A 13,467-nucleotide genomic window follows, 5' to 3' on the forward strand; every position below is an offset into this window, starting at 1 on the left:
AATTTTGATATGAGGACAATTAATGAGAAGGTTATGGGGAGGGAAAGCAGAAAGAGGGACGGAGGGAGGGGGGTGGGGCCTTGGTGTGTGTCACACTTTATCGGGGCAAGACATGATTGCAAGATGGACTTTATCTAGCTATTGCAATCAGTGTAACCTGGCTTATTGTACCTTCAATGAATCCCCAACAATAAAAAAAAAAAAAAAGCAGACATTTTGCGGGGACTCAACTTTGACTAAACCTCATTTTTTCATCTATAAAATGACAAAAATAATAGCCATGTCACTGTGGGGTTCTCCTTAGTATTATGGAAAACTGAGTGAAATAATGGTCCCAATTCTTTGCATCTGCCCGTATCCACGCCTTCCCACTTGGGGCTTTGCCATGTCCTGATGAGCTGAATTCCCCCACTCAATTCATATATTGAAGTACTAACCTTCAGTACATCAGAATGTGACTGTATTTGAAGACAGGACCTTGAAAACAGTGATTAAGTTAAAATGAGATTATTAGGATAGATTCAAATCCAATCTGACTAGTATCCTTGTAAGAAGAAATTTGCAGACACAGAGGGACACCGGGGATGCATACAGTGGAGAAGAAAACATGTGAGGAAACAGCCATCAGCCAGACAGTGAAAGAAACCAAACCTGCCAACACCTTGATCTTGAACTTCTACTCTCTCTAAGACCTTCTACCCTCTAATTTCTGTTGTTCATGCCATCCAGTCTATGGTATTTTGCTATGGCAGTGCTAGCAAACTAATATACCAGGTAACTTGCTTTGATCAATAGGATGTTGTACACATGACACAAACAGAAACTGAAAAGCACTTGTACCTTTCCACTTGCCCTTGCTCTGATTCCCCACCATCACCCAGAGAAAATGCCCAGGAACCTTCTAGCATAATGACAAACAAACAGAACAGAGCTGAGTAAATATAGATAAATCTAACCTGGATTATTCAACAGCTAGTCACACCTGAGAGAAATGACCAAGACAGCTACAAACTCACCAGCTGAGCCCAGCCAAAGCACAAACAATAGACCTATGATAGCAGGGTGTGGTGGCAGGCACCTGTAGTCCCAGCTACTTGGGAGGCTGAAGCAAGAGAATCACTTGATCCCAAGAGTTGGAGGTTGCTGTGAGCTGTGATACCATGGCACTCTACCCAGGGTGACATAGTGAGACTCTGTCTCAAAAAAAAAAAAAAAGAAAGAAAGGAAAGAAAACAATAGACCTGTGATCTACATATATATTTATTGCTTTAAACTATGGATTTGGAAGAGCATATTATGCAGTGTTATTGTGGCAATGGATAACTGATACAGTATAAATAAAATACACAGTCACCTAGCACAGAGTACAGTCTCCACTAATTTAAATTCAGTTCCTTCCCTGCCCTACATTTTAAAGGAGGCCAAAGTGAACAAATAAATCCTGTGCCAATTTTCTCTCCTCAGATGTGGTTCTAGTAAATAGAAGAAAGTGGTGAACTGAAATATTAATTTAAAAAGTAAGGGAATAGATGAAAATGTATTTTATTCTTTCAAAGAATGTCCATGTCCATTACAATCTATTTTAAATGTTAACAGTTCTCATTTCCCTGATGTCATTAGCAAAGCATGACCAGAAGGTTCATTAAATAAATCATTCCTCTAATTCTCTCAAATTAATTATCATTAGTGCAAGCTGTTTGCTATGGCCATGGTAAATAAAACTATTATCAACTCCCAATCCTTCGATGCAAAATTTGATATTCATTATTTTCAAAGACTCAAGAAAAAATATAAGCTTGATTTCAGAAGAAATTAGAAATCATCATTAAAAAAAAAATTTCCCAAAGAATCTAATATTTAAATATCCTCTACCGCATCCACCAAATTTGGTTTTCTAGTGTCTTAATCTAGGTCTAAATAAAAGACAAAAACTACAACATGATGTAAAGGGGAGTTTATCATAAAGAGTCAGTAAGCAATGAAAAAAGTGATACTGTAAGAAGCAAGTAAAATTCATAGGTTACTTTAGGGCTAACAGAAGGTACCAGAGGTACCCTCCCCAAGGACAGGACTCAGACTTTGTTGGAGAAGGTATGTTGTAATTCGCTGGCTGGGAGAAAAGTTCTCAGTGTGGCCTGAATCAGAGCTGCTCCACAACTGGGCACCAGGAGACAAAGCTCTGGGGCACAAAAGAGCCCCCCTCCCAGGGCTGACATAAACGGGGCAGAGGGAGTCCACCTTGACAAAGGTGCCACTGTGGCAGGAGACCCAGAGCACATGGTGGGCAGGTTGGGAGAGCCACAGAAAAGTGATTACCCGGCCAGACCTGGGCTTCCATGACAGAGGGACCATGTGTTCCTGCCACATGACCGGCGCAAAGCATCATGCATATCCTCCCGCTCACACAGCTGACCAGTAAGCCACGCCCCATCCACCTGCAATATGCCTGTAGCCCCCTTTACTTAGGAAGCTTAGCATTAGCCTACTGTAAAGGAGAGATGTTCAAAGGAATTCATCCATAACTGCAAAGCAAGTTTTAAAGAATGAGCACAGACCTGAGAGGCAATAGATCAAGGACTAATACACTGACTAAAGCTTAAACACCCTTTGGAGGCAGATTAAACACATTTCAAGCCAAAAAAAATTTTTTTTCAATAGTAACTGCAGGGTTTTGTCTTGCTGAATTAAGACTTTTTGACCTAAAAATACAAATTTGCCCATCTAACAAATTGAGGATAGTTTTGTTTCTATACAATTTACTGTCTTCCCAAATGTTACACACCATCATATTAAATTAGCAACTTCTTGTAGAATGATTCTTCTAATTTAATAACCAAAGCTTTCAATCAAGTAAGCATAGCATATGATCATAACAGAGATGAGGCAAATAAAAGCAAAAAACATGCAAACGTAAGTTTGGGAAAATGGGGATTTGGTTCTAGACCATCATAATAAAGCACCAAAGGCAGTCACACAAATGTTTTGGTTTTCCATTGCATATTACAGTCAAATTTATGCTACACTGTAGTCTATTAAGTGGGAAATAGTATTACATCTAACAAAACAATGCACATACCTTATTTTTAAAATACTCCATTGCATTGTAAAAACTGTTAGTGATCATCTGAGCCTTCAGCGAGGCGTAATCTCTTTGTTGGGTGTCACCATGTTATTAAAGGCTGTGGACTGATCATGGTGCCTGTGGCAATTTAAAATGAGACAACAATGAAGTTTGCTGCATTGACTGACCCTTTGTTTCATGACAGACTTTTCTGTAGCATGCCATGCTGTGTGATAGCATTTTACCAAAATAGAACTTTTTTACAATCAGAATCAATCCTTTCAAGCCTGTCACATCTCATTCCTGACACCACTTGTCAAGGCCCAAGACTGGCCAGGTCTCGGGCCCAGCTTAACTAGGTTCTGGACACGGACTGCTAAGTTACCTTGCTCAGGTCTGTTAGGTGCCTGAGGGCTATCTACTTTAGCAGGAGAGAGAGAGTGTGTGTCTTTGAGAGAGTAAAGCAGTCTTCTTAGAATACATAGATCTTAGTCTTTAAGCTTGGTAATCTTCAGCAGAGAGATGTCATGCTGGCATTCTGCAGGCAGGACAGGAGACAGAGTCAGAGTAAGCGGGTCCATGACAGAATGTGCATGGTCCTGACTGCCTTCTCCTCCAGCCTAAAATAAGGCTGATCTCGGGCCTCTCAACACCCCAGGTGTAGAGACTGCCAATTCACCACTGCTCTCATCTCGGGAGCTCTCATGCTTGTTAGGAGAGCTAAATCCCTCTCCACACCCTTTCCCCCAAGGTGTTCCATTGTTGAGATATCTTATAACTCTGACTCCTCCTAGCCATAGGCCATACGGGCTGCTACATAAGCCCTGCTGCTGCTTTATCAATGAAGTTTTTGGAATACTTTAAACTTTTTGTTGTAATTTCAACAATGTTTATAGCATCTTCACTAGGAAAAGATTCAATCTCAAGAAACTATTTTATTTACTCATTCTTAAGAAACAACTCTTGGGAGGCGCCTGTGGCTCAGTGAGTAGGGCGCCGGCCCCATATGCTGAGGGTGGCGGGTTCAAACCCAGCCCCGGCCAAACTGCAACAAAAAAAATTGCCGGGCCTTGTGGCAGGCACCTGTAGTCCCAGCTGCTCGGGAGGCTGAGGCAAGAGAATCGCGTAAGCCCAAGAGTTAGAGGTTGCTGTGAGCCGTGTGACACCACGGAACTCTACTTGAGGGCGGTACAGTGAGACTCTGTCTCTATGGAAAAAAAAAAAAAAAAGAAACAACTCTTGATTGAGAGATTCAACAATTCAGTCACACATTCAGGCTATTTCTTTTGCTATTTCTACCGTATCTGCAGTTACTTCCTCCAGACTTCAAGCAGTCATAGCCATCCCTAAGGGATGGAATCACTTCTTCCAAACTCCTGTTAATGTTGATATTTTGACTTCTTCCCATGAATCACAAATGTTCTTAATGGCATCTTGAATGGTGAATTGCTTCCAACAAACATTACATTTTCAACTTCTTTGCCTAAAGTTTCAACTTACTTTGCCCAAATCCACCAGAAAAAAATCGCCATCTATGACAGCTGTAGCCCTACAAAAGGTACTTTTTAAACAATAAAACTTGAAATTTGAAATTAATCCTTGACCCATGAGCTGCAAAATGGATGTTGTCTTAGAAGACGTGAAAACAACATTAATCGCCCTGCACTCTTCCATCAGAACTCTTGGGTGACCACATACATTGTCAATGAGTAGCATAATAATATTTGGAAAGGCATCTTTTTTTCTGAGCAGTGGTCTCAAGGGTGGGCTTAAAATATTCAGTAAACCATGCTATAAACACATGTGCTGTCATTCAGGCATTGTGTCATTTTTAGAACACAAAGTTGATTTTGCATAATTCTTAAGGGCAGTAAGATTCTCGGAATGAAGAGTGAGCATTGCCCTTAACTTAGAAACACTAGCTACATTAGCCCCCGCCAGAAGAGTTAGCCTGTTCTTTGAAACTACAAAGCCAGGCATTGACTTGTCCTCTCTAGCTATCCGTCTTAGATGGCATCCTTTCTCAATAGAAGGTTATTGCATCTACATTGAAAATCTAATTTTCAATATAGCTACCTTCATCAATTATCTCATCTAACTCTTCCAGATAACATGTTACAGCATTTGCAGCTTCATCTTGGACTTTGATGTTATGGAGACAACTTCTTTCCTTTAACCTAATGACCCAACCTCTCTTAGCTTCCAGCGTTCCTTCTGCAGCTCTCACTTCTCTCAGCCTTCATAGAATTGAATAGAGTTAGGGCTTCTCTCTGGAGTAGGCTTTCACTAAAGGGAATGTTGTGGCTGGTTGGATCTGCTGTCTAGACCACTAAAACTTTACCCATATCAGCAATAAAGCTGTTTCACTTTCTTATTATTTGTATGTTCCCTGAAAGTAGCACTGTTCATTTTCTTCAAGAACTTTTCCTTTGCATTCATAACTTGGCTAACTTACTCAAGAAGCCTACCTTTTTGTCTTTCTTGGCTTTAAACATGCCTTCCGATAATCTTAATCCTATCCAACTTTAGTTAAGAGAATTGCTCCTTTCATTTGAACACTCAGAGGCCATTGTAGGTTTATTAATTGGCCTAACTTTAGTATGGTGTCTGAGAGAATAGGAAGGACTGAGAAAAGGAAGAGAGAGCTGGAAATGGCTGGATACTGGAACAGTCAGAACACAGATGACATTTGTTGAGTAGTTTTGCCATCTTATATGGTCATGGTTTGTGACAATTACAATAGTAACATCAAAGATCACTGATCAGAGATCACCATAACAGATACGGTAATGAAAAAGTTTGAAATACTGAGGAAAATACCAAAATGTGACAAGAGACATGAAATGAACACATACTGAGAACAAGGTATTGTCAGGATTAATTCCTTCCAGGGCTATTGAGAAGAACTGTTTCATGCATTCCTCCAAACCTCTGCTGGTTTGCTGGCAATCTTTGGTGTGCCTTGATGTTTTTATCTATCTCTATGCCCAAATTGTCCCTTTCTGTAACCACAAAGTCACATTGAATTAGAGTCTACCCTAATTACCCTATTTTGCTTGATCATCTGCAGAAACTCTATTTTTTCACTCTGTTGCCCTAGGTAGAGTGTGGTGGCATCATCATAGCTTACAGCAAACTCAGTCTCTTGGGCTCAAGTGATCCTCTTGCCTCAGCCTTTGGAGTATCTGGGACTACAGATGTCTTCCATAATACCCAGCTAGATTTTCTATTTTTAATAGAGTAGGGGTTTTTCTCTGGCTCATACTGGTCTCCAACTGATGAGCTCAAGCAATCCACCTGCCTCAGCCTCCTGGAATGCTGGGATTATAGGTGTGAGCCACTGCACTGGGCCAAAATCTTTATTTTCAAATAAAGTAACAGTCAAGGTACTAGGAGTTAGGATTTCAATATCTTTTGCGAGGACATAATTCAACCCAGAATATGCTCCTTACATTTCAAAGCCAGAAATTTCCATAAATTCCAGTTTCCTTGTGCCAGAGGCTTTCAATACCTTTTTTTGAGCCTCTGGCCCCCAGAGTATGGTCACTCATGAGATTCCTATTTGATAGACCTATCAGGAATGATCAATAGTTAGTGACAGATTCATGCTTAAGATAATTAAGGGAAACTCATCCACAAACTGTAGCAAAAATATGTTAAACTTATTAGCAATTCTCTAGAGGATCAGAACTGACCATTCACCCAGCAAAATTATTTTCCTAAGAAGAAAGCAGTGACTTTAAACTCTTGTGCCATGAAAATTTTTAAAGAATATTAACTAAATTATTTTTCAAAAGAAGTATATATACACAATAAATATATATTTTTTTACTCTTTTTTATCAACATAATTTAAGTATGCCATAGAAGTTTAACTCTAGGTTCAAGTGTGCCAGGAGATAAAAAAGATTTTAAAATGTTGCCTTACAGTGACCAAAATTAGAGAGGAGAAAACCATTTGCAAAATACAAGGTCAAGAAAATTAATTAGGGGCTGCACCTGTGGCTCAGTGATTAGGGCACTGGCCCCATATACCGAGCGTGGTGGGTTCAAACCTGGCCCCGGCCAGACTGCAACAACGACAACAAAAACATAGCCAGGAATTGTGGCAGGCACCCGTAGTCCTAGCTACTCGGGAGGCTGAGGCAAGAGAATCTCCTAAGCCCAGGAACTGGAGGTTGCTGTGAGCTGTGACACCGTGGCACTCTACCATGGGTGACGAAGTGAGACTCTGTCTCTAAAAAAAAGAAAATTAATTAGAACTCTTCTGGTTTCAAGAGATGGAAATGAAATGTGTCCTAACTTATGCACGGAAAGGGAGAGAAGTAATGATATTTATTGCCTTATGTAAGTGAGTGATTCAGGACTTGAGAGTATCTGGATCTAGGGGCTGCAGAGCTATCACTAAACCTCTCCCCCATCTCTTTTCCCTGTAATCCTTTGCAATAGCTATATAGCTAGGGTTTCTCAGCCTCAGCACAACTCACACTTTAGGCTGGATAATTACTTAGTGCGGGGAGCTGTTTGCATAGAGTCCCTAACCTCTACTCACTGGAGAGAAGTGGCACCCTCTGCTAAACTGCACCAACCAAAAATGTCTCCAGACACTGCCAAATGTCTCATGGGGAGCAAAATCATCTGTCTTCTTCACATGGAAGCCTCAGGAAACTATCTAATTCATAGTACACATACACCTATTGATTTATCAATTCCTACATAAAAGGAAAGCTTTCTTCCAATATTCTTTTTTTTTGAGACAGAGCCTCAAGCTGTTGGCCTGAGTAGAGTGCTATGGCATCACAGCTCACAGCAACCTCTAACTCCTGGGCTCAAGCGATTCTCCTGCCTCTGCATCCCAAGTAGCTGGGACCACAGGTGCTCGCCACAATGCCTGTCTATTTTTTTTTGGTTGCAGCCATCATTGTTGTCTGGCGGGCCCAGGCTGGATTCGAACTTGCCAGCTCAGGTGTATGTGGCTGGTGCCTTAGCTGCTTGAGCCACAGGCGCTGAGCCTTTCTTCCAATATTCTAACAACAATCCTAGCCTGATGCTCATAATCCTATGTTTAACATATTTAATAATTAAAATACTTTCATGTTTTTAATATTTGAAGAGATGAGCATAGAACAGGGACCCAAGATCCTATGATAGTCTATGTAAGGACTATGTACCTATTTTCCATGCTGAATGGGAACTTCATGCTAATTTCCACAGAAACCTCTAGAAATTCACATGAAGGGTTTTCTTTTGTAGTCAAAAATTCTAAGAATTCTGACTTTTACCTAAATTCCTTGTATCTATAGCGTTTGGAACCTGTGGTTGTGGTTATATACATTTTGTCCTGCAATATCAGTTTCACTCTCATTACCACCGATCCAGAACTTACATATGTGCAATACTTACTTTCAAGGAATACTGGAAAAGGTAAGTTCTATCTGAGTGAAAATATGCCAGGAAAAAATCCCAGGAGGTTCTATAAGTAAAAGGAAGAAGGGGAAATGGATATTGGAGGACAATGAACACTATTATGACATGGTATTAACTAAATAGCAACTTGAGGGGTAGTTGGAATTTAAGAGAAGAACAAAACGGAAGTCAAGTATATTAAGAACACATTTATGTACTAAGAATTTTATACCTGGCCATAAAAAATAATTAGTCATCCGATTTTATAAGGAAACTAAGGGTCAAAGATTTAAAATAAGTGACACATCATTATACCCCCTCCTCTGCTAATGATCATCAGGTTTTTCTCCTAAAGGCTAAACAGAAACCATTCTCATGATTGAAATCAGCATTCTTTCCTGACAATAGACCACCAACCATGATGTGGGTTTAGCCAGTCCACAGAGCATGTATAGACAGGGTTTTTTTTTTTTTTTTTTTTTGTCTATTTGATATATATTTAAATGTAATTTGAAAATACTGAAACCTGAAACCATTTATTTCAATTTACCTGTGAAATTAGAGAAACTATATATAGAACATAAACATTTCACTTTTTAACATATTAAGGAAGTAATGAAATGCTGATATTAAAAATAAAATGTGTCCCGGGAAGGGTGCAGGTGACATTTACTAAGTGAAGAGTATAAGGGTTTGAACACAATAATTAAGAAAATGCCATGAAGGCTATGTTCACCAGTTCGGTGGAAATATTTCAGACTGTATATGGAACCAGCACATTGTACCTCATGATTGCATTATTGTACACAGCTATGATTTAATAAAAAAGAAATGAATTAAAAAGAAAGAAAATAATAAAATGTGTCGAGTTATGAGTAACTCTGGACTATGGTTCATAGTGACTCTAAGTATTCAATGTTTTATGACAAAAGTTCAAGATTACACTCCAAAAAGACCAACATCTTTGAAAAAAGTTACTATAACAGTATCTTCCATATTAAAAAAAAACAGGGGCACTCTTACACCATAGTCGTATTTTTAAAGGATAGGGTTTTCTCCTTACATCAAGCATTGAGAACAAATAAAAACTAAGTACCTGGGATAGACTGAAGGACAACAGAACTCCCAGAGTTTAGAATATTCTCATTACTAAAGATTTTGTGATAATCAATACCATTCAAAAATGATATGGCTACAAATTTAAACTTTCTTATCAACCCCAAACATCCTTAAATTGTGTTATTTGAAACAATTATTTTTTTGAAACAATTATTTTTAAGTCCACCAAAATTCAAAGATACTATTTAAAACTCCAGAAATAAAAACAAACTTGAATCATGAATATTTTATACTTTTACTATTATTTAATTTTTTAATACTTTGAGACATTCTTTTCCCTTTAACAAAAAGAACAGTGGTGATACTATATGCTGCAAGTAGAAAATTAAGATCTGTTCTATAAAACGCTAAGATCTCTTCTCTAAAATGGAAAAAATTTCAATTATTACTGTCTTATTCTAAAACATGCCAAGCAACAGACTTAACCTTGAAGCAGACCCATTTCTCCCTGAACCAAGGATTTTTCTATGCTCCTAAATACTCCTCCAGAAAAGCCCTTTTCTAAATTAACTGACTAGTTCAGAACACCAAGTATGGACAGACCAGGAATGTGAGCAGGCCGTCCAATGTACACATACACAGACAATGTGGAAGTCAGTGAAATGAATGAAGTCTTTAGGAGCAGGTGGGGAAGAAAACACTACAACTGCATGAGTTGTCAGGAACCCAGAGCAGTCTGCTGCTGTCAATCTCTTTCTATGATCCGAGGGTCAAGTGTTCAGTGATATATAATGGAAATAAAACTGAACAGGATCTGAAGAGAAAATTAAAAATCAAAGTTAGGCCTCAACATTTTTTACTTTTGGTGAAGTCATATGGTTTCCACCACTGAGCAAACTGTAGCGCCTTCTTCCTCTGATCCTCAAAGCTTTCTCGGATTCCTTTCCTCCAAAGTCTTGGTTCTATATCCAACATCCCACCAATGATTTCCTTTCCAAAGTATGGAGGAAATTTGTGCTGATCTTCAATGACATGGGCAAACCCTCCTCGGAGGCCAAAATCCACAGAGAAATAAGGTAAGCCTTTGGGAACAGACTTCCTGATGTCTTTTGAAGAGAGATCAATCAACTTCTTATTCATGGACCATTCTTCATCAGATTCCATTATGGCTTTCTTAAAATAGATAGGAGCCATATCTCCCACCTCCTTTGGGAGAGGAATACATTCATAAACCATGTGGGACTGTCTCTTGGTACGCATATTAGTTTCTAAAAAGATACAGTCCAATCCTTTATCTTCAAACATCTTTACCAATGATTTCCTGAACATCTGAACTTCCTCCCAGATGTCTTCATCCAATAAAGTAGCTGCTCTGTGGTGCTGCAAAGGGGCTATCAGGCAGTGACCCTCAGTGAGAGAGCAGGAGTTGGGTAAACATAAGTAAACCTTAAGTCCTATTGCAATAATAAGGTGCTTGGGAAACTGAGAGCTGTCAAAACAATACAGACATTTCTCCATCTGTGCAGCAAGATTCCGATGCTCAGCAACAGCTTTCCTCCTCTGTTTCTCTTCTTCGCTGCGACATTCTCTCTCGGCTGCTTTGGAGACAAACATGTCATCCAGAGTATAATAGTCTCCATCTGCTTTTCCCATAAACTTAGATGCCATTCTCATAAAAAGGTTGTTTTGATTTTCTGCTGTTCCCATCTTTTCATTTCTGACTAAATCGTTTAGGCTTAGATTATCATCATCATGAAAGTATCTGACCCTTTCTTTTTCCTCATGGGTTGAAACCATCTGTCTCTTTCTTCTTCCTCCTTTTGGTTCCGGAGATTTTCCTGGTGTGTTCACAGGCCATACTCTTCCAGACTGATCTGTTCTAACAAGGATCACTTCTTGCTCGTCTTCATTCTCTTCTCCAGATTTTCTTGATATCTGTGTTATAGTTTCTTTGAATTTATTTGCCTTTTCTAGTTGAGATTTAAGCTGTTCAGCTAATTCCATATTCCCCATCATCTCTGCCTTGATAATCTTGGCTCCCAAATTGTTCTTCTCATCAACACTCAGGATGTGGACAGACCCATCTTCTGGACTCGCAGATGTAGACTTTGCATCCCGCAGATATTCATCTCTCAAGCTTCTGCCTTGTGATTTTTCTCTCGCATCTTCTGGAATGTGCCGGTATTCAACACTGCTGCTGGTTTCCAGTGGCTTTTCATTTGAATGTTTCTTGTCTCCTGTTCCATCAGACTGACTCCACGATGTTAAACGTTCTTCACTCACCTCAGTAGGTTTTCGAAAACCACAATGCAAAGAACCCCGAGCTACCAATGCTGAAGATGAACTAGCTGGTTCAAAATTTCTGCCCTTGCTGTGATATGATAGTTCATCATCATCAGAGGGTCTTAAAAACTTAGGTCTCAGATTTCCAAGGGAAGAAAACTCTTGACTCTGCCATGGGTTGGATTCTCTTCTACATGTTTCTAAAGATTCAGATTTCTTACCTTTTTCATCACCACTAAACTTCCCTTTATTGCTGTTGTTTGTAATATCCATTGTAGTGTATCTATCCCTTGAACTGTTATGTTTTACTAAGTCTGATTTTCTACTTTCTTGACTATTTTGTGCTTTATCTGAAAATGCTGGTTTCTTCCACTGTTCTCGTCTATAATCTTCTTTTGTAGATACAGTTTTTTCAGCTGCTTCTAATTTCGACTGAAATATTTCCATTGACCCGTATCTTTCAGCTACAACATCCTCAAAATTTCTGTTTTGTTTCTCAGCTTGTTCCTTCATTCTTTGGTAAGACTTCCTTAGCCAGCTCAATCCACCATCTTCTACCACTGAAACTTTAGTAATCGATGATACACTACAGTCTTCTGGGGGAAGACCTGTCCCACCATCCTTCCAATATGGATTCAATTCTCTTTCCAGGAGTTTGGACTGCTCAAGTGCTTGAGTTTTCTCTTGCTCTATTTTCTTCATTGTTTCCTTCTCAGCTTTGAGTGATGATGATGACACAGTTTTAACAGACATAAAATCAACAGTCATCCATTCGTCCCTCTGAATAACTTGGTCGTCATCTTTTTGTTCTGACTTTTCACCTTTCACTCTCCAGGCCTTTTCCTTGCCAAGAGTCTGAGGTGGAACAGCTTCAACCCACTCATCTTCAGAGCTTGATGAACTGTCAGATGACTCATTGTATTTTTCACATTTCTGTTTCTTGCTCTTTTTTTTCTTCTCTTTCTTTACTTTTTTTGAGTGTTTGTCTTTTTTCTTCTTTTTCTTCACAGAGTGTTCCTGTGAGAATTGTTCAATTCGCTCATTCACATCAGGTAGCATCCATGTATCCTCACCCCGAAGTCGCTTAAGTTCTTTACGTCTTTCTTCTTTTTCAAAATTGGCTTTAGCCTGACGCAGCACCTCGGCCCTGACGATCCGGGTCTGTTCTTTACGCTCCTCAATACTCTTCGCACTTTCAAATCTACCACCGGCAGCGGCCATAGTTGTTGTCACCGTAAAGCTAAGAAGCCGTCAGCTATAGACAGGGTTTTCATGTTTCTGTTTCACTTTCAACATAAGAAGGTGGCCATTTCTGAACATGAACCTCCATACAAGGCAGGAAGTTTAATGGCACAGGTGCATGTTTCTCTTTTCATAAATATTCATCACTCTGCCTTTAGCTTATTAAATATGTAATCGTGGGATTTCACTCAGTATACATTCCTGTTCCTATTGTCCCTGCATGGAATCATGTGTTTCTGGCATCCGACTGAGGAATCAGCTTCCAGTCTGTTGGAATGGCCACCCACAGACTGCAACCTTGTTATTTCTTCAGTGAACATATGTAAGGCATGTAAGAAGCTTGGAAGTCACCATTCCATCCTAACAAGAAGCAAAAAGTCGAAAAAACTGAAAAATGATCAACTCTGTCAAAGAAGT

The 13,467-nt window shown here is 39.4% G+C and overlaps 1 protein-coding gene across 1 annotated transcript; it reads right to left on the reverse strand.

Annotated features, from left to right (window-relative positions):
- Positions 1-9,824: 9,824 nt before the first annotated feature.
- Positions 9,825-13,053, reverse strand: LOC128565839 (CWF19-like protein 2). Its single transcript, XM_053562567.1, has one exon. The coding sequence runs from the start codon at positions 13,027-13,029 to the stop codon at positions 10,372-10,374; it is 2,658 nt and encodes an 885-aa protein (XP_053418542.1). The 5' UTR covers positions 13,030-13,053; the 3' UTR covers positions 9,825-10,371.
- Between the last annotated feature and the right edge of the window lie 414 nt (positions 13,054-13,467).

This window comes from Nycticebus coucang, chromosome 14 (genome assembly GCF_027406575.1).
Source record: "Nycticebus coucang isolate mNycCou1 chromosome 14, mNycCou1.pri, whole genome shotgun sequence".
NCBI classification, from domain to species: domain Eukaryota; kingdom Metazoa; phylum Chordata; class Mammalia; order Primates; family Lorisidae; genus Nycticebus; species Nycticebus coucang.

Excerpts from the sequence above, each read along its gene's own strand:
- LOC128565839 (XM_053562567.1), bottom strand. The coding sequence starts at position 13,029 with ATGGCCGCTGCCGGTGGTAGATTTGAAAGTGCGAAGAGTATTGAGGAG.